Here is a 21,853-nt window from a genome sequence, read left to right as displayed (position 1 = left end):
AAAAAAAAAAAGAAAAAGAAAGAAATGGAAAGGAGGAGGAAAGTGATACAAGCACACTCCCTTAAATAAAACATACCAGTCAGGTGGTGGAAAGAGGCAGGAATATTTGGGGAAATTCCTCCTTGTGAAAGATGTGGAGAGGAGGTGGCAGGAAGGCAAGGGAAGATACATTTATTTCTCTGTGATACTTTTTTTCCCTCAAAAAAAAAATGGAGAAAAACAAAACAAAACACAAGGCTCTTGAGTGAACATTGAAGGATGACTATCCCAGGGGCCAGAGGGTTTAGACAGGAAGTAGTAAGAGATAAAAGCTTAGAAATTCAATCATAGAAGTGTAGTAAACACTTTTTGGGAGGGAGAGTCTTAATTTGGTGATTTAGGCAGAAAAGAGATGGCAAGGGATAAATGAGAGGGAAGGAGGTTCTCCTTTTGGTTTTTCCCTTCCTTTGTCCTATCCTCACATATGGGTATTTGTCAGTATTTTGCCTCTGGAGCTCTGCATTTTGTACTCTGCACTCTTCTTGGACCCTCATGTGCCCACCCACGGACCTCAATATAAAGTAAAGAGTACAGGTATAATGGTGTTAGCTTGGAAGAGAGAAACACCTCTTCTTTTGAGATCAGGGCAAAAAGAAGATGTAAAGATAAAGGGATGAACAATGACCTGTTTTTCCGAGTAACACGGAAGAAAGGGTATCTAATTAGTTAATAAATTTTTTACTGCCACAGATGTTTTCCCCAAAGTTCATATGTTGAAACCTAATTCCCAATACGTTGGTATTTAGAGGTGGGACTTTGGGGAGGGACTAGGTCATGAGGGTCAATCTCTTATGACTATGTTTAGTGCCCCAGAGAGCTCCCTAACCCCCTTTGCAGGCAAAGACACAGCAACAACACACAGATACCCAGGAACCAGGAAATGGGACTCCACCAGACATTGAATTTGCTGGTGCCTTGATCTTGGACTTCCTAGCCACCAGAATGGAGAAATAAATTTCTGGCATTTATAAGCCACTGTGTATGGTATTTTGTTATAGCAGCCCAAATGGACTAAGGCATTTTTCCAAACAAAATGCAATATGAATAAAAAAAAAAAATCAAGAAGCAAATGTCATGTACATTCTTTTCCTCCTTTCTTCCTAACATCCAACAAAATTTTGAGGGGCAATTTTTCTGTGACCAGCACTGTGCTAGGTGCTGGGTATACAGGCTGTCTGTTTTAGTGGTATGTATATTCTATTTAGGAGGGACAGGCTATGAACAAATAAAAAATAATTAAGAATTTCAGATATTGCTCTAAATAAAATAAAACAGAGATGGAATCTAGAATGGCCAATGTGTATGTGATGAGGAAGGGACTGAACCCAAAGCTTCAAAATACGAATTTAAGGAATTATAAATCTATATACTGCATAAGCTTAAAAAAACCCTTGTATTTAAAAATTAAATTCAAGAGTATTTACGAGATCAAAGATCATATCAACATCTGTGTAGTTGTGCTGAAGCCACTAACTCCTGATTTTATAAAACCCAAACAAATCAGTATATATTTTTTTAATTTTAATTTTTTTATTTATTTGAGAGAGACAGAGAGAGCTCGCATGAGAGGGGGAAGGTCAGAGGGAGAAGCAGACTCCCCGCTGAGCAGGGAGCAAGATTCGGGACTCTATTCTGGGACCCCAGGATCATATCCTGACCCAAAGGCAGTCGCTTAACCAACTGAGCCACCTGGTGACCTCAGTATTAGTTAAACAACAACAACAACAAACAACACTCAATTCTGGGGTGCCTGGGTCACTCAGTCATTAGGTGTCTGCCTTTGGTTCACGTCATGATCCCAGGGTCCTGGGTTCCAGCCCCACGTCCGGCTCCCTGCTCCTAGGGAAGCCAGCTTCTCCCTCTCCCATCCCCCTGCTTGTGTTCCCTCTTGTGCTGTGTCTCTCTCTCTCTCTCAAATAAATAAATAAAATCTTTTAAAAAACAAAAAACCAAGAAACAAAAAACACTCAATTCTGCATGAATATTTCCTAGAACGATCACATGCTAAATTTTATTTCATCTTTATTGAAACAACAGGTATACAATGAACCTGCGACTTAGGATCCCACATGGAGATGTGGGGTTTTTGGCCATATCGTTTATTTTGATCAATGCATACACCTTAATCAAAAACTGATAGAAACTGGACTGTTAATTCTATAATTAATTAAAATACATCTATATTTGGGGCATCTGGCTGGCTTAGTCAGCAGAGGTTGTGACTCTTGATCTTGGGGTTGTGAGTTCAAGCCCCCCCATTGGGAAGAGAGATTACTTAGAAATAAAGTCTTAAAAAAAAAAAAAAAAGAAATACATACGTATTTGTGGGCATTCAGCACCACGTGAGTAAAGACATAGCTGTTTTCCCTGCTTGTCCACAGATTCATTGATAAAAAACATTCTCTGTGAGTATTCCTGTGTAAGGAAGGGGCTGATAAAAGCTCTGAAGATACCGGCCGTAAGCTTGCCACTGTAAAGATTTTTACCTTCAAGTTCGCTGTAATGGACATAGTGTCTTATTCTTTAGTCACGAAAGGTAATAGGAAGGAGATAAATGTTTTTATTATTTGTTCTAGGCCCTTACGGTCATAGCTTTGTTCTAGCTCCAGGTGAAGGCCTTGTGGGGGAAAGTGCTTTTTAAAATGTATAAAACACTAAAAGGAAGAAAATAAAAGTGGAGGTACCATTGTACAGAGCAGACAGTATGTTCCTGGAACTGTACTAGTAACCAGTAATAATAATGATCCAATCACACCAGTAATAGTAAATCAAGAGGATCATACCAGAAATAAATGGAAGGAACTGGAAGTAAAAGAGGCAGAAGATTTACGATTCAGTGCAGTATTGCAGATAAGTGAGGAGAGTAATGAGAGAGAAGTCATCAGTAGTATAGAATGTGTGAACACATTTTAGAGCACAATTTTTAATGTTAGTGACATTTCTGCTGTATAACATGAACAACTTGCTAACAAAAGCGCTCACAGATAGTGTTTAAGGAATTACCAATGCTATGAACTTTGAAGGTTTAGGGAATAGGTATTTAATTTTAGATTCTCAGTAGCTGTTTTAATTGTTCTATGGTTATTAAACAGGATAGAGCATGATTATAGAAAATATATATTCAATAAACTAAAGGAAACAATAAAGAGAGCTTTTTTAAGAAAAAGAATGGCAAAAAAACAAAACAAAACAAAACATCCCAAAAAAACAAAAGGCAAGATGAAGGAGAGGGGGAGGAACGGAAGGAGGGGGAGGAGAGAACTTAAGTATGTAGCCATGGAGAATTTCATAGTACTTTCCTGAAAATGATGTCAGTGGGACTATATACCAGTAGAAATAAATCCCATTACTTGAAGACAAAGTTTATAAGATGATTAAAATGATCTATATTTCCATTGTATTTATTTTTTAATTTTTAAAAGATTTTTTAGTTTATTATTTATTTATTTGAGAGAGAGATAGAAAGAGAGTGAGTACAAAGGCAGAGGGGCAGAGGGAGAAGCAGGAGCCTGATGTGGGGGTCCATCCCAGGACCCTGAGATCATGACCTGAGCTGAAGGCAGATGTTTAATTGACTGAACCACCCAGGCGTCCCTGTTTTGATTATTTGAAGGATAAATTGCAATTAATTTTTTTCTTTGCTCTTAATCCATTTATCCACATGAGAGGGCATTTTAGAAAATTAAAAACAATATCAATACTTTTATTCTTTTTCTGTGCTTGAAACTGTTATTTGTTTTTATGAAGCTGTCCGCAATAAGGAACACAACTGCTAAACGCTATGGAATTGGATGATTTAAAATGTTCGGAGCTTAAAACTTTTTTCCCCCAGTAAGTGATACATAAGCATTTCCATTATTAGAAGAAAAGAAACATTTTATATTGTATCTGGGTTAAGAGGACAGTCATTTTTATTTCATTCCACCTCATTCCATTTAGGACAATATGTGAGATTCTAAACCGCTTAATACAGTTTGGAGCCTGTTTCATTAGTCACAGAATTAAACATATAGGTAGTGTTAGGTATATGAATTGGAAAGTGCTTAACTATAAAATAAGAAAAACAAAGAGTAAAGTGCAAAAGACAAAATAATGTATCCACACTTGTTTAAAAGAAATTTATGAAGATTTTTCTAAACGACAGATATTTTGAAGCATGACATACTTCTAGTACAAGAGAACTGGCTAATTTAGGAATACTTTTAAGATCTATAGAGGGTGTAATAAAATATATATTTTTATCCATCTATTTAGAAGCCTTTATCTTAATAATGTTATGTCAACACAGCAGCCTTTAATTTAAATGTATTTTTATTTATTATTGAACTATAATTGACAATGTTATATTAGGTTCAGGTGTACAACACAGTGATTTGACATTTCCATACCTTACTCAACGTTCACCATCAGTCACCATACAATGTTATTATGATATTAGTGACTAGATTTCCTTTGCTGTACTTTTCATCTTCATGACTTATTTATTTCATAACCAGAAGTTTGTACCTCTGATCCCCTTCACCTATTTTGCCCATCCCTCAACCTACTTTCTCTCTGGCAACTACCGGTCTGTTCTCTGTATTTAAGAGTCTGTTTTTTGTTTGTTCATTTGTCTTGTTTTTTATATTCCACATATAAGAGACATCACATGGTATTTGTCTTTCTCTGTCTGACTTATTTCACTTACTATAATACCCTACAGGTCTGTCCATGTTGCTGGAAATAGCGAGTTTCATTCCTTTTTATGGCTGAGTAATATTACCTTATATATGCATATACCACATCTTTACCCATTCATCTATTAATGGACATTTGGTTTGCTTCCGTATCTTGGTTATTGTAAATAATTCTGCAGTAACCATAAGGGTGCTTTTATCTTTTTGAATCAGAATATTTTTGTTTTTTGGGGGGGATAAAAACCCCATAGTAGAGTTACTAATCAAATGGTGTATCTGTTTTTAATTAATTAATTAATTCTTTGGTATTTCTATTTTTAACTTTTTGAGGAGCCTCTGTACTGTTTTCCACAGTGGTTGCACGAATTTATATTCTCACCAAAGTTCCCTCTTCTCCACAACCTCGTCAACACTTGTTATTTCTTGCTTTTTTGATGATAGCCATTCTGACAGGTGTGAGGTGGTATCTCATTGTGGTTTTGATCTGTATCTTCCTGATGATTAATGATGTTGAGCATCTTTTCATGTGTTTGTTAGCCATCTTATGTCTTTTTTTGAAAAATGTGTATTCAGGTCCTCTGCTTTATTTGTTTTTGTATGTATTTTGAGTTGTGAAAGTTTTAATTCTTTTTAATTTTAAAAAAAATTTTTAGGTGGGCTCTATATCCAGCTGGAGCCCAACTCAGGGCTTGAACTCATGACCCTAAGCTCAAGACCTGAACTGAGGGGCACCTGGGTGGCTCAGTGGGTTGAAGCCTCTGCCTTCGGCTCAGATCATGATCCCAGGGTCCTGGGATCGAGCCCTATGCCGGGCTCTCTGCTCAGCGGGGAGCCTGCTTCCTCCTCTCTCTGCCTGCCTCTCTGCCTACTTGTGATCTCTGTCAAATAAATAAATAAAATCTTAAAAAAAAAAAAAAGCTCTGAACTGAGATCAAGAGTTGGATGCTCAACTGACTGAGTCAATGAGGCAACCCGAGTTATGTAAGTTCTTTATACAAAAACTGGATATTAACCCCTTACACTTTTTTTTTCAATTTTCCAACTTTTAAAATTTTTAAAAATACTATTTATTTGAGAGAGAGAGAAAACACAACTAGGGGGAGGGGAAGAGAAAGAGGAAGAGGCAGACTCCCCCAGAGCAGGAAGCCTGATTTGGGGCTTGATCCCAGGACTCTGGGGTCATGACCTGAGCCAAAGCACATGTTTAACTGATTGAGCACCCAGGTTCACCCGTGGTGGTCTTTAAAGTTAAAGATAATTCTCAGGGGGTAAAGAGGTGGTTCAGATGGTTAAGCACCCAACTTTTCATGTCAGCTCAGGTCTTGATCTCAGGGTCATGAGTTCAAGTCCCACATTGGGCTTCATGTAGGGCAAGGAGCCTACTTAAAAAAAATTTTTTTTTGGATAATTCTGGGAACTTGCCTATGGTTCACTGTAGTTTTCTACTCCCAAGTTGCAATTTATCTGCTATTCCAGAAGAAACTCATTTTGCTGGAGGGGAAAAAAAAAAGGAAGAAAGAAAAGAAAATTTTGAACTTCCGATCTGTGAAGGCAACAAGTGAAATACCTTTGGCAACTATTGCAAAAAAACTTTTAAATTGATCAACATAGTCAATAAAACTTGCCAATGATGTATGACTTTATCATTAAATCTGTCACGACTGCATTAAATAAAAAATAATTCTCTAACTCATAAGAAATCAATATTTAACATGGGTTTAGTAAAAAATAAGGCTCATCTACCTGGTCATTTAAAATTTAAAAATTTTGAATTAAATTTTTTGAAACATGGCACCATGCTCTTAGCTTATAACTCATTGCATTTTGTTCGTTTTTCAAGTTCATGACTTACAAATACCTTATATAAACTATAGATTGCATTCTTTAATACTTTTTAAAGATTTTATTTATTATTTGTCAGGGAGAGAGAGCACAGCAGGGGGAACGGCAGGCAGAAAGAAGCACGGTCCCCACTGAGCAGGGACCCTGATGTGGGACTGGATCTCAGGGCCTAAGCTGAAGGCAGACACTTACCTGACTGAGCCAGCCAGGTGTCCCTGGATTAAATTTTAAATAAAAAAATTGCAGTGTAAAAAAAAAAAAAAGATTCTTGTTTTGTGGAGAATGGTTTGGAGAGAGGCATGAGTAAATATATGGAGATCAGTTAGAAGACTATTGACCTAATTTAGGTAAGAGGTCATGAAGGCTTGAACTAAGGTGGTGACAGAAATTCACATACAGGAAATTAAATACAAAATATAAAATCAAAGAAGCTGAAATCTTCAGAAAATCTTAAGTTAAACTGTGTATATATCAAAACTCATGATATCCCCCCTCCTTTTAAGAACACTTCGCAGCTCTGTCAATCAAAAAAGCCTACAAATAAGAAAGGCCTAGAAACATTGGACATTTCCAATGCCCAGAATGTTCTACATTTTGGACTTAGTCAATTCCTTCTTCATAGTGTTATTCAGTTTGACCTATTTCTTATTTTGTCTGTAGACTAATGTTTGATCTGAAGACTTGATTTGATTCAAACAACATTATTTTTCCCCCAAGGATACTGCAAAGGTGGTGTTTTCTACTTCACATGACATCACATTAAGAGGCACATAATTTCTGCTCACCCCACTTTTAGTGATGCTAAGGTTGATTAGAAAATTTAGGGGGTGCCTGGCTGGCTCAGTTGGTAGAGAATGCGACTCTTGATCTCAGGGTTGTGAGTTCCAGCCCCACAATGGATGTGGCGCCTACTTAAAAAAAAGAAAGAAAGAGGTGCGCCTGGGTGACTCATTGGGTTAAACCTCAGCCTTCCACTCAGGTCATGATCTCAGAGTCTTGGGATCGAGCCCCGCGTTGGGCTCTCTGCTCGACGGGGAGCCTGCTTCCCCCTCTCTCTCTGCCTGCCTCTCTTTCTGTCAAATAAATAAATAAAATCTTGGAAGAAAGAAAGAAAGAAAGAAGGAAAGAAAGAAAGAAGGAAGGAAAGAAAGAAAGAATGAATGAATGAATTTAGGTGGTTATGGCCTGATACAAAATTCCCTATTATCCTTATATCTTGTTGCTTTAGGATTCACTGGTGATTGATGCCTGAATCATTTATTTCATCAGGGGTTACTAAGTGATGATTTCCCAATTGTTTTTCTTTCTTTTTTCTAAAATTAAAAAAGAAAATTTTGTTTATGTATTTTTTTTTTTTTTTTTAAGAGAGGGACCTCTAAACGTGGGAGCTCACACGTCGGGAGGGAGGGGGCAGAGGGCAAGAACACAGAGAATCCCAAGCAGGCTCCATGCTTAGCTCAGTGCAGAGCTGGTGTGGCTTGATCCCATGATGAGATCATGACCTCAGCCGAAACCAGAAACCAAGAGTTAGATGCTTAACCAGATGCTTAACCAGCTGAGCCACCCAGGTGCCCTCTTTGTTCTTTTTAGACATCTTTATTAAGGTACAACTGACATATAATAAACTGCATATTTAAAAAATGTACAATTTGATAAGCATTAACATATGTAAACACCCATGAAACCATTATCACAGTCAGTGAACATATCTGTCTCTTCCTTTGCACCTGCCACTGTCCTTTTGTATATTTGGAAATTTTCATAATCAAAAATTTTTTAAAGGAGAAATATTTATGAGGTACATCAATAAGGCTTGGTGATTGAATGCTTGAGAGTTAATAAGAGAAGGGTCTAGTATGATTCCTGGGTTTACAATGGGAGTCCCTGAGTTAGGTGCTGGTACCATTTATTGAAACTGAGAGAGTGAAGAAGAAACTTGAGTTCAGTTTTGTACATGTCAGGTTTGAGGTCACAATGGGACAACCAAGTAGAGATGTCAAGTAAGCAGGTATTCAATTAAAAGGAACAGTTTGGCCTTAAGAGCTAAAAAGTTGGGAATACTGGCATATAGTAACTAAAGCCAGGGAGTAGAAATTATCAAGCATTAAGTTCAGAATAGGAAAAAGATTTAAGGGGAAAAAGAAACTCTGAAAAATTCTCATGTTTTATGATCAGCTAGAAGAGGAGGAAGGAGGAAAATGATGACTCTACAGTATAGCAGAAGCCAAGGAGGAGTAAGGAGAGAAACTTCCATCTGTGCTGATCCCAGGGTCATAGTCTGTAGTTCTACATTTTGCTCAAAATACATGATTTATATACCAGTAAGTGGGGGCATACTCTTCAAAGATGTCACCTCCAATACACTAAAAAATTAAGTTTCCGAGTCTGGAGAACTGAGGCCTGGACTAGGGACTCTTGTAAATCAACCAAAGAAAACAGTATCTAGGGAGGACTCTTGCTAGCTAACCAGTTGGCTTTGTCGGGTGACCTCCAAGCCTCAAGAAATCTTTCCTTGAAACATTTATAGTACTTATTACTTTCTAAAATAAGTAAGATTAAACTATATTCCCTCCCCCTTGTTTTTCTTTTTGCATATTCTTAGCCTCTCAAGATTTTAGAATAAAAGGGCATATGGCACATTAACAGCTTCAACCTTCTCTAAGTGCGGGAATCTTGCTTTAAATTTTCTGATGGGTGATTATCCAACCACAGCTGGTGCAAAATAGCAAATTTGGAGGACTCTGGGTCACTGTGATAGTTCTTTTTAGAAATTCATATATCAAGGTTGATAAAAATAAAACGTGTCCTCTGGTGTTTGAGACATCATAGAGTTCCTTTTTCAAAGGCCTTTGAGAAAAGGATGAGGACAAACAATTCAAAGTTTAAATGCTTTACACATTCTAGGTTTTCCATGCTTGTTGAATGAATTCTTGGATTAATTAGCACAGAAAAGCATTTAGCTGGTTCTGAAAAGTTGACTATATACTATTAACTTAGTAAGAACTGTTAGAAGAACAGGAATTCTTTTGTGTTAGAATCCTTTATCACTGCAACATTATCTTTAGGAATAAATCTTAAATCCATGTATTTTTCTTGTATGAAAATCCAGCTATGCTAAGTCCTATATATGTATTAAAATATATATATATGTGTATACACACACACACACACACACACACATATATATATATATTTTTTTTCCCCCCCAAAGAAAGCTGATAAATCAAGATTCCCTTCCTCTCTTTCCATCTCACTGGGGTGGGGACAGAAGCAGTAGAGTATACTGGAAAGAGCATAGCCATTAGAATTAGTCTTGGTTCAGATCCACTTCCACTATTTATTATGTGTCTGATCTTGGGCCATTAAGTTACTCTGAGTCTCAGTTTCTTAATTTTAAAAATGAAGATAATGCTTACTTGGCAAAGTTACTGTGAAGATTAAGTAAATTAAGGAGTAGAAAGCATGTAACGCAGCAACTGGCTGATAGAATGAGCTTGATAATGGTAGCTATTACTCTTACATTTGGACAACATTTCATAAAACATTTAGCAAGAAAAAAAAGAATTTTATGCTAATTTTGTTTTTATTTATTTTTAAATAAGAAAATGCTAAAGCCAGGAAAGGAAATGATAAAGTTAGGAAGCAAGGAGATTCACAGTAGCCAAGAGATGGAAGCAACCCAGATGTCCTAAAGGGATGAATGGATAAGCAAAATGTAGGATATATGTACAATGGAATATTATTCAGCCTTAAATAAGAGGTAAATTTTGACACATGCTACAACATGGATGAACCTTGCGGACATTACGCTAAGTATAGTAAGCCACTCACCAAAAGACAAATACTATATGATTCCACTTATATGAAATCTAAAGTAGTCAAATTCATAGAAATATAAGTTTTTCCAGGGAAAAAAAGGAAAAGTGAAGCTGTTTAATGAGTGTAGTTTCAGATTTGAAAGATGAAAAAGTATAGAGATTTGCTGCACAACTATGTGAACATACTCAATACTACTGAACCACACATTTAAAAATGGGTAAGATAGTCAATTTTATGTTATGTGTTTTTTACTGTAACAAAAAAAAGTAAGTGGTAAGGAGAAAAAAAGTGAAAAAGTAAAGATCTGGAAATCTGGAGAAAAGGCAAAGGTGGTAGTGACATTAAGAAATGAGCTATAATAGATTCCATGATACTAAAAAAAATCTCTAATTTTTTAAAAAAAGATTTTATTTATTTATTTGACAGACAGAAATCACAGGTAGGCAGAGAGGCATAGAGAGAGAGGAGGAAGCAGGCTCCCTGCTGAGCAGAGAGCCCAACGTGGGGCTCGATCGCAGGACCCTGAGACCATGACCTGGGCTGAAGGCAGAAGCTTTAACCCACTGAGCCACCCAGGTGCCTCCAAAATCTCTAATTTTTAAGACAATAAAATAAAACTTTAAATCACTGTGTCTCATCTATGCCCAAATTCATCAAATAAACATTTGCTGCTTAAATTCAAGGCACCGTGCTAGATACTAAGGGCCAAAAAAGGCAAAAGAAACAATTCTTGCCTTCAAAGAAATGGATAAATATAAAATAATTATTATAAAATATGGTAAACAGAATTAAAGAGAGATAAAGTACAGAGAACTTAATACAGATTATTATGGTAGAACAGACAAGACTTTCTGGAAGGAGTGGCATCTGAATTAGAGATCCACAAAGGCCTTCCAGGAAGCTTTCGTAGCACAATCTATCAGAAGATTAAGGGACAGGTGAAACAGTCAACGAGGATTAAGAGGTACAAATTTCCAGTTATAAAGTAACTCCTGGGGGGGCGCATGGGTGGCTCAGCGGGTTAAAGCCTCTGCCTTCAGCTCAGGTCATGATCTCAGGGTCCTGGGATCGAGCCCCACATGCTCAGCGGGGAGCCTGATTCCCCTTCTCTCTCTCTCTGCCTGCCTCTCTGCCTACTTGTGATCTCTGTCTGTCAAATAAATAAATAAAATCTTTAAAAAAAAAAAAAAACTCCTGGGGATATAATGCACAACTAGGGAATACAGTCAATAATGCTGTATTAACTTCGCATGGTGACAGAGGGTAACTAGACCCTATTGTGGTGGTCATTTCATAATGTTTTATAAAAAGATCAACTGACTATGTTGTACATCTGAAACTAATGTATTATGATAAGTCAAATATAATTCAATAAAAAAACCAATCTAACTCTGAGATTTATTAATAGATACTATGGTAAAAAGGATAGTAGAATTTTTTTTTTTTAAAAGATTTTATTTATTTATTTGACAGAGAGATCACAAGTAGATGGAGAGGCAGGCAGAGAGAGAGAGAGAGAGAGAGGGAAGCAGGCTCCCTGCTGAGCAGAGAGCCCGATGTGGGGCTCGATCCCAGGACCCCGAGATCATGACCTGAGCCGAAGGCAGCGACTTAACCCACTGAGCCACCCAGGCACCCAAGAATTTTTTTTTTTTAAAGTAATTACATCTAGAAATGACAGGAAGGAAAGAGGGATGAAAATTAAGGACTCGGAGGGGGAGAAGACTTCCTCAATTTCTTCATCATTGTAGTTTTTATTTACTTTTTATTTTTTTTATTTTTTTATTTTTTTAAAGATTTTATTTATTTATTTGACAGAGAGAGATCACAGTAGACAGAGGCAAGCAGAGAGAGAGGGAGAGAGGGAAGCAGGCTCCCCGCTGAGCAGAGAGCCCCACGTGGGACTCGATCCCAGGATCCCGAGATCATGACCCGAGCCGAAGGTAGCTGCCCAACCCACTGAGCCACCCAGGCGTCCCATAGTTTTTATTTTTTAAATGAGCTCCTAATTTTCTTACTTCTGCGCCCTTGTCCACATCATTACTTTAACCTGGATAATCAATCAGTATTTCTTTATATTAAAATATCATATAATAATGAACTGACTAAAGTAAATCATAAAATGCTTTTAGATTAATAGAGTTGAAAATAAGATAAGACATTTTCTTCTATCATTTTAGAAGGAAACAATTTATGTTCACAAGTTAATTTAGTTTTAGTGAATTATACATAAGCATTCTGGATTTTAAATGCAGGCCTAAGAAAGGTCATATTCACAAACCTTTGTTGAAGAAAGTCATATGTTAGAAGATGTTTAGCTAAATGAAAAGAGGAGGGGGAACGGGATTAGGGTCTTCAGGCCAATGATAGATTTACAAGTATATATTATTATCAAAGGCTTTTTCTCTTCTCTCACTCAACTAATGGTTCTGTACTATTGTGATTTTCAAAGAACACACTGAACAGATGGTATTCTTGTTTCATATCCACAAGGATAATCATTGATATCACTGGTTCTTCATTAGGAGGCAGGGGGTGATTTTGCTACCCCAGGGGACAGGAGACATTTCTGGTTATCACAACTGGGGGGGTGCTACTGTCATCTAGTGGTAGAGGCCAGAGATGCTGGTAAACATCCCCCAAACCCAAGGGCTGTCCTCCACTCCCACCTGGAGCAAAGAAGTACCCAGCCACTATGTTCAATAGTGTTTGAGAAAACCTGATATATAAAAATACATCTCATTTCTTTTTGTATTTCCTTTCTTCCCCTCTTCTTTAAGTTTTAGGTCTTCTAAGAAATGGAACATATTTTGAGAAAAAGAGAAAAATGCTACTCTCTTTTACTTCACTCACTAGAAATTTGGTCCCTCCTGCGTCTGAATCAGCACTGTTTTGCTCAGTGTAACGACATCAAATCTTTACTTGACCAATGAAATAAGAGATTTTCTACTAGATTTTACTGATTAATGATCACCTGAAATAGAAGGAAAAACAGAGCCCAAAGAAATAATCAGCAATTCATATCCACCTATGTATATGATATCTGACCACTGTTACTGGGCATCTGCAGTAACTTCTAGTAGATTTCACAAATGATTCTAGGTTTTAAAAAATGTACAGTGTCTTGATATTTCTGTTATGACATTTAAATGTAGTATTTATATAGTTAGAAAATATACTCACTGATATGACAATATTTAGCCAAATATTTATAAGCCTTGTACTTTAAAAATGCATTGAGAATTATGAAAACCCTAAAATTTAAATCAGAAGAGTATATATTTGTTTTGTAACAAAACAGATAAAACCAAATACAAAGTGTACTATTGTTTGCTCTTCATACATTTTGATTATCCTGCTAAAATCTGTTAATTTAACATTCAGTTAAAATAAACTTTAGTCATTTAAAAAAACACTAAGTACATGATTATGACAAACTTTTTTGTTCATCAGAGAAAGAACTTCAGGAGTAGTAACAATTGAGCAAATCCGTCCAAAACACTAGGTCTTCATCTTTTCTTTCTTAGACCACTCTGGTGCTTCTTTTTTGGTCTGTTAAAAAATAAAACAAAACAAAACACAACACAAAAATTAAGTAAAATGCTTATAAGGAAAATAAGAGAGGCAGTTCAGAGTACTAAGTATTGGGGCTTTGTATGAAAATTACAGTAAATAATTGCTTTTCTTAATTCAGAAAGACACTTACGGCAAAGGTTCTGTCTTTTGTTAGAAATAATCTCCCACCTGGTATGTCTGCAGAAAAAATATACATCTTTGTTTTCTGGCTCAAAGCCTATATTTAACATATTGCATACAGGTAAGCATTTTTGAACTGACTTTATTTTCAAAGAGATTTATAAAAAAAATCGAGGACATGGGTCTTTTTGTCTTATCTGTCTATATATGGATATTTAGTCACACAATGGATATTTACTGAAGAATTACTAGATCCAAATCACTGGACTTTGAGCTTCTGAATTGCTAAGTATTTGCTGGAGCCCTTCTTGGCTTTACTGCTCAGTCGTTTCAATCTAAAAAGAGCCTTGCTATACAGAGTAGTAACAAAAAAGCAGGGGAGGTGGACGGAAGAAAGCACTCAGAACTCCTTACACAAGGCACTGATTCAGATCAAAACGTCCTATTTCATACAATATGTTACAATAAATTAAATAAGCAGTTTACTTCTTTCCCACTTAGATCTGGTTCAAACTATGAAGGACTATATTCCTAAATATATATATATATATATATACGTGTAGGCATATAGATAAGTATGATATTTAAAGATAAAAAGTAATTTGATCTTTTTTATATTGTTTTATAGTAAATAGTTGATGTATAAACTGTTGGAAGTGACAGCAATGATCAGCTCCTCTTGACCTTATTCATGCTTTGGCCAGCTTCCATCACCACTGACTAAGCTGGTAGCCTCTCCTTCACTCCCGTCTTTCACTACAACTCTAACTTGAGCTACAGATACTTTCACAGGATGGTCTCCACGGGTGACTGAAATTCAGTATGTGGAATGAACTCTCCCAATCCTCCATAGTCTCTGTCTGGGTGAATAGTATCATACTTTATTCAGTCTTCTAAATCAGAAATATCTGATTCTTCTCCATCCTAGATTTCTTCTTTTTACTTACTATACTCATTCTAAGCAGTCTGAAACTTAGCTTTTATTGAAATCTCTTTGTAACTCATTCTGTTCCTATCTTGACCCCACTGGGCCTTCATCTTTTCTGGCTTGATTCCTGTAAGACCTTCCTATTTCTGATCGGGTTCTCTCTTCAATTAATCATCCACAATTCTTCCAAGCTTGTCTTTCCAATATGTAAATCTGCATTAAAACACCTCAGTATTTTCTTCTTAAGAAAGAAAGTTCAAAGACCTTTGTATTAAAGGTAAAAGAGAAGCCCCTGGCTGGCTCAGTCAGTAGAGCATGCAACTCTTGATCTCAGGGTTGTGAGTTCAAGCCCCATATTGGGCATGGAGCCTACTTAGGGGGAAAAAAAAAGATGGGGCATGTGGGTGGCTCAGTTGGTTAAGCATCTTGCCTTCAGCTCAGGTCATAATCCCAAGGTCCTGGTGGGATCGAGTGCCACATCAGGCTCCCTACTCAGTGCAGAGTCTGCTTCTCCCTCTACCTTTACCCCCTGCTTGTGATATGTGCACGGGCCTGTGGGCGCCCACTCTCGCTCTCCCTCTCTAATGGATGAATAAATTAAAAAAAAAAAAAAAGTGGCAGAGGCTAACTAAATCCAAAAGAAACCAAAGTACAGATCAGAATGTTATTAATTCGTAATAAGACATATAATTGTCATTTGTCCAGGAATGCCTGCTAGTTTTACCAGCACGCTTTCTTTTCTTTCTTTCTCTCTTTTTTTTTAAAGATTTTATTTTATTTATTTGACAGAGATCACAGGTAGGCAGAGAGGCAGGCAGAGAGAGAGGAAGGGAAGCAGGCTCCCAGCCGAGCAGAGAGCCCGATGTGGGGCTCGATCCCAGGACCCTGGGATCACGACCTGAGCCGAAGGCAGAGGCTTTAACCCACTGAGCCACCCAGGCGCCCCTCTTTCTCTTTTTAAATAGTCACAGACCATAAGAAGTCACAGTAAAACTGAAAAATTGCATGGTTCTCATATAAACAGATGGAGAGGTTTTGGGTGACCGGAAAAGGTGAGCCAGCTAAAAGTCTAAGGTTCACACAATTGGTCTCAGAAGCACATATATGCCAGTGTTTTTGAAACTGTAGGTCTCGTCAATTAAATTGCAATAAAAATGGAAGAAGAAAGAAACTGTAGGTCCCCACCCATGGGTAAGAAAATCAATTTAATGGGTAAAGACCAGAATTGAGAGAAAAAAAGTCAACAGACTAGAATAGAATAGAAAACATCAGAGTACCTGCCCTAGGTCTGGGGTAAATTCTGTTTTGAGAAAGTGTGTGATCGTCACGAGGTCACAGTGTGAACTGGTTTTTTAACTGTGGCTCCTGGACCAAAAAATCTGAAAGCAGCTTCTACAGACCAATTTACAGACCTTCAAGCTTAAAGCTAAGGGTAGAGAATCTGTACATCTGTGTTTCCTCAATCGACTGATAACAAAAATGTTCCTTCTCTGTGTACATGGGGAAGAAGAGAAATAAAACTTCCGATATTAAAAAGGAATCTTTTTTTTTTTTTAAAGATTTTATTTATTGGGGCACCTGGGTGGCTCAGTGGGTTAAGCCGCTGCCTTCGGCTCAGGTCATGATCCCAGGTCCTGGGTTCGAGCTCCGCATCGGGCTCTCTGCTCAGCAGGGAGCCTGCTTCCTCCTCTCTCTCTGCCTGCCTCTCTGCTTACTTGTGATTTCTCTCTGTCAAATAAATAAAAATCTTAAAAAAAAAAAAGATTTTATTTATTTATTTGACAGAGATCACAAGTAGGCAGAGAGGCAGGCAGAGAGAGGAGGAAGCAGGCTCCCCGCTGAGCAGAGAGCCCGATGCGGGGCTCGATCCCAGGACCCTGGGATCATGACCTGAGCCGAAGGCAGAGGCTTTAACCCACTGAGCCACCCAGGAGCCCCTAAAAAGGAATCTTAAGACCCAAAAAGAACAGGCCAAGAATTTCAGTGGCAGACAATTCTTCCTGACTCCTTTTATCTGTGTTTGGTCCACTGCAGACCTCTCCTCCTCCCCTCCTTACAAACACATTCTCTATCAGATGTGTTAATGAAGCAGATTTGCCCCAATCGATTGTGCCTCTTTCCAGGGATTAGCTGCTTTTCCACTGTATAAATTGACTTTTGAGATATTTGATCTCTTACAGGTTCTAATATATGAAACCCTTTTTATATGTATATATGGCATATAGCTTTAATTCTTATGTGCTGGTTTAGGTTAACTGTATTTGTGATTTTATAAAGAAACAGTACAAAGTAGTGAAAAACTGGGTTATCAGTTGAGTGTTAACAAAACCTCAAGTAAACTGTACTCCAGATTTAGGGAAGCGCCCAGAGGGCTGTGGTAGAAACCAATGACAGGATTAACTGGAAACCGACCAGGACTCATCTACCAGGTTACAATGTGATTCTGGAGATAAAGAACTGATAAAATAGGTACCTTTGTGTCCTGGAGAAGCAGTCAACTCAAACATTAATATATTACTTGGGGATTCTAACACATTGAGAAAGTATGTTAAAAGGAGAAAGAATGATAATAATACATATATCATAAACCTGGTGGATTATTCCTGGAATCTAGAAAAAGAGCTAGAAATTAAGAATCTATTTGAGTTCAACCACCAGAAAAGAGCCGCTTTTCTAAAGAAAGACACTGTCTAGTAGATATAATAACTTTGTTTTCCAAAAAAGATGGAAGCTGGGAATCACAGAAATAAGTATTTAAAGAGTCTTCACAGGCAGAGCCCAACCTAAGTGAGTCTAAAACAGATGACCTGGCTCTCCTACCAATTTAAATGAGAGATTGTCCCAGATCATTCGACCTTCACTGCCCTCCCTCCATGCTTACAAAGAAAGGAATAAAGTCTTGATATAAACAATATATATTAGACATCCTATTACTGAATAATGGAAAGAAGCACAAATTATAAAATAATTTGTGAATACTGTATTCTTTCTGCCTTTGGAATTTCTCACTTTCTAAGCCTCATTGTCACCTGTTAAAATCTTCTTCAAGGCCGGAGCCTCCAATACTCCAGGAGCCCATCAACATCACAGTATCTATTCTTTCTTTAAATTTCTACAGCACTTAGCATTTTCTTTATTTTTACTTTAAAGTAGTCCACCCTATTTTGTCTATATCAAAATGATCAAATATTCTATAATGTTTAGCAAGGGTGCCTACATGTAGTCAGGACAAACTTGTTGAACCAAATTGTACTTATTTGAACATTTTTTGTTTTCCAGATGACCACATGTAGCGTTCTAAATCATTTCTACAAAGAGAGTCATGTCATCATAAAGCCATTTATGTAAAAAATTACATAAATATAATATACCTGTCCAATAGATGACAGCCATTGAGATAACCAATCTAAGTTAAGGCCTGAACCCTACCATAAACTCTAATTTGGAAGCTTCATTTACAATGTACTGGTGCCACTATTCTTAAGATGTTCCCTGCCCTCCTGGAGTTTGAGCCTCTTTATTGTTTCAACGCTTACAATCTGCTTGGAGAAAAGACTGAGAGCAGGACTGCTAACATCTGCATTTTTATTGAGAAAATGGTGACAATGATATGAATCTTGAGTAAAAATGCTGGTGTGCAAAAGGATGGTAGTTAGTCCCATGGTGCTCTGGAAGGAAAAAGGAAAGTTGCTCCAAAGAGGATGAGAACAGCTCCAGTTTTTTTTTTCTAGAAAGGAGCGACTTAAGGCGAGAGAAAAGGGCTAGGACAACTAAAAGCTACCTTGAGAGTGAAAGTAGATGATGAGCTGGAACTACTGGGTGTTTATGAATGAAAGGGACGAGATGGTGTGGCCTGTTGTAGAAGTAGCACTAACCACAGCCTGGGGGAGTTGCTGCTTTCACTCTCCCTTTCCTTTTAGTGTAATACTCAAGTTGCCCACCCAATAAAGTTTTAACAGCTAACAAGGTAAGTAAATCAGGAAGGCACATAATAACCTTTTTTTAAAAAGCCCTCAATTAGCAAATATTTATTGAGTATCAACTTTGTTCAGGAATTGTGCAAGGCAATGGAAACACAGCTCCTAACCTTACAGCACTTACATTCCGTGACTCAGTCTAGACTTGGTTGGTACGTTCAACGCCTGAAAAACAACTCTGCCCTATCTGTAATTTCAATGGCCAGAACTTGAGAAAGGTGTCTATCATATGCACCTTTGAGGTCCTCTTCATGTATAAATATCATGTGGACCCTATAAAAGTTTCTTTTGAATATAAAAGCACATAAAAACAAATGTCTCAAGCTCTTATCCTTCATTCTTTTCTTCTTCTTCGTCTTCTTTTTTTTTTTTTTTTAAGATTTTATTTATTTACTTGACAAAGATCACAAGTAGGCAGAGAGGCAGAGAGAGAGGGAAGCAGGCTCTCTGCCGAGCAGCCCGATGTGGGGCTCGATTCCAGGACCCTGAGATCATGACCTAAGCCGAAGGCAGAGGCTTAACCCACTGAGCCACCCAGGTGCCCCTCCTTCATTCTTCTACATCACAGCTTTCCTTCTACCCTACTGCCCCACTGACAGTAGTTTTGTTTCCTCATCCTTTCAATGCATATATGAACACACATCCATCCAGCTATTCAGCATAAATTTGTTATCAGGGAAAAATATCAATAGCAAATAATTTCAGCCAAAGGATCTGGAAGCAAATTAGAAATGTTTCCATTTTAGTTATAAAACTGTAAGATTATGAAATAATTAGATCTTATTTTTACGTATTTGCATCACAAATTCCTTGTTAACAAGATCAGATGAGATGTTAAGAAAAATGTTGCTATGGAAAATTGAAAATATTCAAAATAGTAACTGTAAAAATTATAATGCTTGAAAAGAGTAATAGCATGTTAGTATAAAAAATATCTAGACCGCATTTCATACGATCTTCCCCCTCATTTTACAGATTAGAACCAGCTCAGAATGTTTACATGACTCCCTCCAGGTTACCCAGTCAGTTCACATTAATAATTTTGCATTAGCACATAGTCTTGATTTGACTGGTTTCCAGTATTAGTTCTCAGTTTTCACTAGTGTATGGCTGAGTTCATACCTTTTTTTTTTTTTTTTTTTTTTAAAGTAGGCTGCACACCCAACATGGGACTTGAACTCACGGCCCTGAGATTAAGAGTTGTATGCTCTACTGGCTGAGTCAGCCAGCTCAGCTCCTGAGCTCATTCCTCTTTTGAAAAATTTTCCCTTCTTATAAAAGAAATTAAGTTTATTATAGGAAAAGCCCCAGGAAACACACATGGGTAAAAAGGATATAAAAACCATCCAACTAATACTTTATATTTTGAATCTTCTTAACTTTATTCTCACTGCAAAGACTTATTTTGAAGTACTGGAGAAATTTTACTGTTAATTATATACTGGTTGCAGTCAGGATATCAGAATCAGGTTACCAGCCAAAGTTAGAAATGCAGGAGGTTAGAATCAGAAGGAACAGTTCACTGCTTGGAACAGAGAAGGGTCAGAAAAGCAGATCAGAGGGTGTACAGGCTTTAAGTATTTGGCTGTATCTTGTGGTTTTTCATCTGACCTTACTCATCCCATCAACATCTATGTATTCAGTCTGCTCTATTCTGATAGATTATAATATAACAGACATATCATATTGTCTGCCATCACCTTAGCCCAGTTTCTGAGCTATGGTCCTTTGGAATAAACAGCTCTAGGCAGCTTATTTGGTACCATGGGATTCCTGTTCACTAATAATTTTACTAGTGAATTTTTTTAGCGGCCATTCAGTAGCCTGGCTAACAACCTTAACAACTCTTGCTACAAAGGCATATCACCCAACAAAAATAAGCTGCACCAATTGGATTCCTGTTTTTGGAAAATACACAGAGAATAGGTTAAAAGAGAGTCGATGTGGGAAGGAAGCATGTCTCAAGACAAGGGGCCAAGAGCAAATTAATGAGGAAGTGGAAACTGTGAGTAAGCAGAAACTGGGAGAGAAACAAAGAGAAGCTGGTGTACCACCAGAGGAAAAGATCCCAGGACACAGCTGCGGAAACCCGGAAATCCGTATAGCTGTCTTGTTTCCTGGCTGGTCAATCTAGGCTTCCTGTTTTCTCTCTCCTGTCAGCTCAGTCTCCATTACCACCACATGGATCCTTACAACAATTATCCCTTATTCCATCTAAATTGTAACTCACTGTCATTTTTTTAAAAAAAGGATGTTGAACCATGTAGTCACCAAGCAATCTCTCATATCACGTTGCTCTCCAGTGGCATTATCCAAATGTATAATGAATTAGCTTAGATGAGATGCTCCCATACTTGACCGATTATTATAATCATCTTGGAAGCTTTAAAAAACTAAAATTTGGGGTGCCTGGGTGGCTCAGTGGGTTAAGCCTCTGCCTTTGGCTTGGGTCATGATCCCAGAATCCTGGGATCGAGTTCCCGAATCAGGGTCTCTGCTCAGCGGGGAGCTACTTCTCCCTCTCTCTCTGCCTGCCTCTCTGCCTACTTGTGAACTCTCTCTGTCAAATAAATAAATAAAATCTTTAAAAAAAAAAACCCAAAACAAAAAAAAAAAAGCCCTAAAATTCTGGGGGCTCACCAAATCAGAGTATCATAAAGAAAATCTGTCTGGTTTTGAGTCTCTGTTCAAATTGTAAAAATCATGTTTCTTCTGGGAAATTAATGCAAGGATGGGAAACCATGTTAAAGTATAATATTTAATAATGCTACTATTTTCATTCTGTTGCCTTTTAATTTTTATTCATAAAAAATGATGTTAAAAATTATGTTAAAACATCATTTTCAGTATTTTCTTTTTTAATCTAAATTCTTCTG

General features: G+C 37.3%; 1 protein-coding gene across 2 annotated transcripts in view; it reads right to left on the bottom strand.

The window, feature by feature from the left end:
- Window positions 1-12,329: 12,329 nt before the first annotated feature.
- PIBF1 (progesterone immunomodulatory binding factor 1) overlaps window positions 12,330-21,853 on the bottom strand; it is a 199,672-nt gene continuing 190,148 nt past the window's right edge. The window contains exon 17 of one of the 2 annotated variants that reach the window (XM_047720117.1): window positions 12,330-13,928. In XM_047720117.1, coding sequence (XP_047576073.1) covers window positions 13,878-13,928 — 51 coding nt within the window. In that variant the 3' untranslated portion in view covers window positions 12,330-13,877. The remainder of the gene's footprint in view (window positions 13,929-21,853) is intronic. The other variant, XM_047720115.1, reaches the window with a different exon arrangement.

This window comes from Lutra lutra, chromosome 3 (genome assembly GCF_902655055.1).
Source record: "Lutra lutra chromosome 3, mLutLut1.2, whole genome shotgun sequence".
Classification (NCBI taxonomy): domain Eukaryota; kingdom Metazoa; phylum Chordata; class Mammalia; order Carnivora; family Mustelidae; genus Lutra; species Lutra lutra.
Note: the sequence above shows the minus strand (reverse complement) of the source record. Positions and strands in the feature narration are given on the sequence as shown.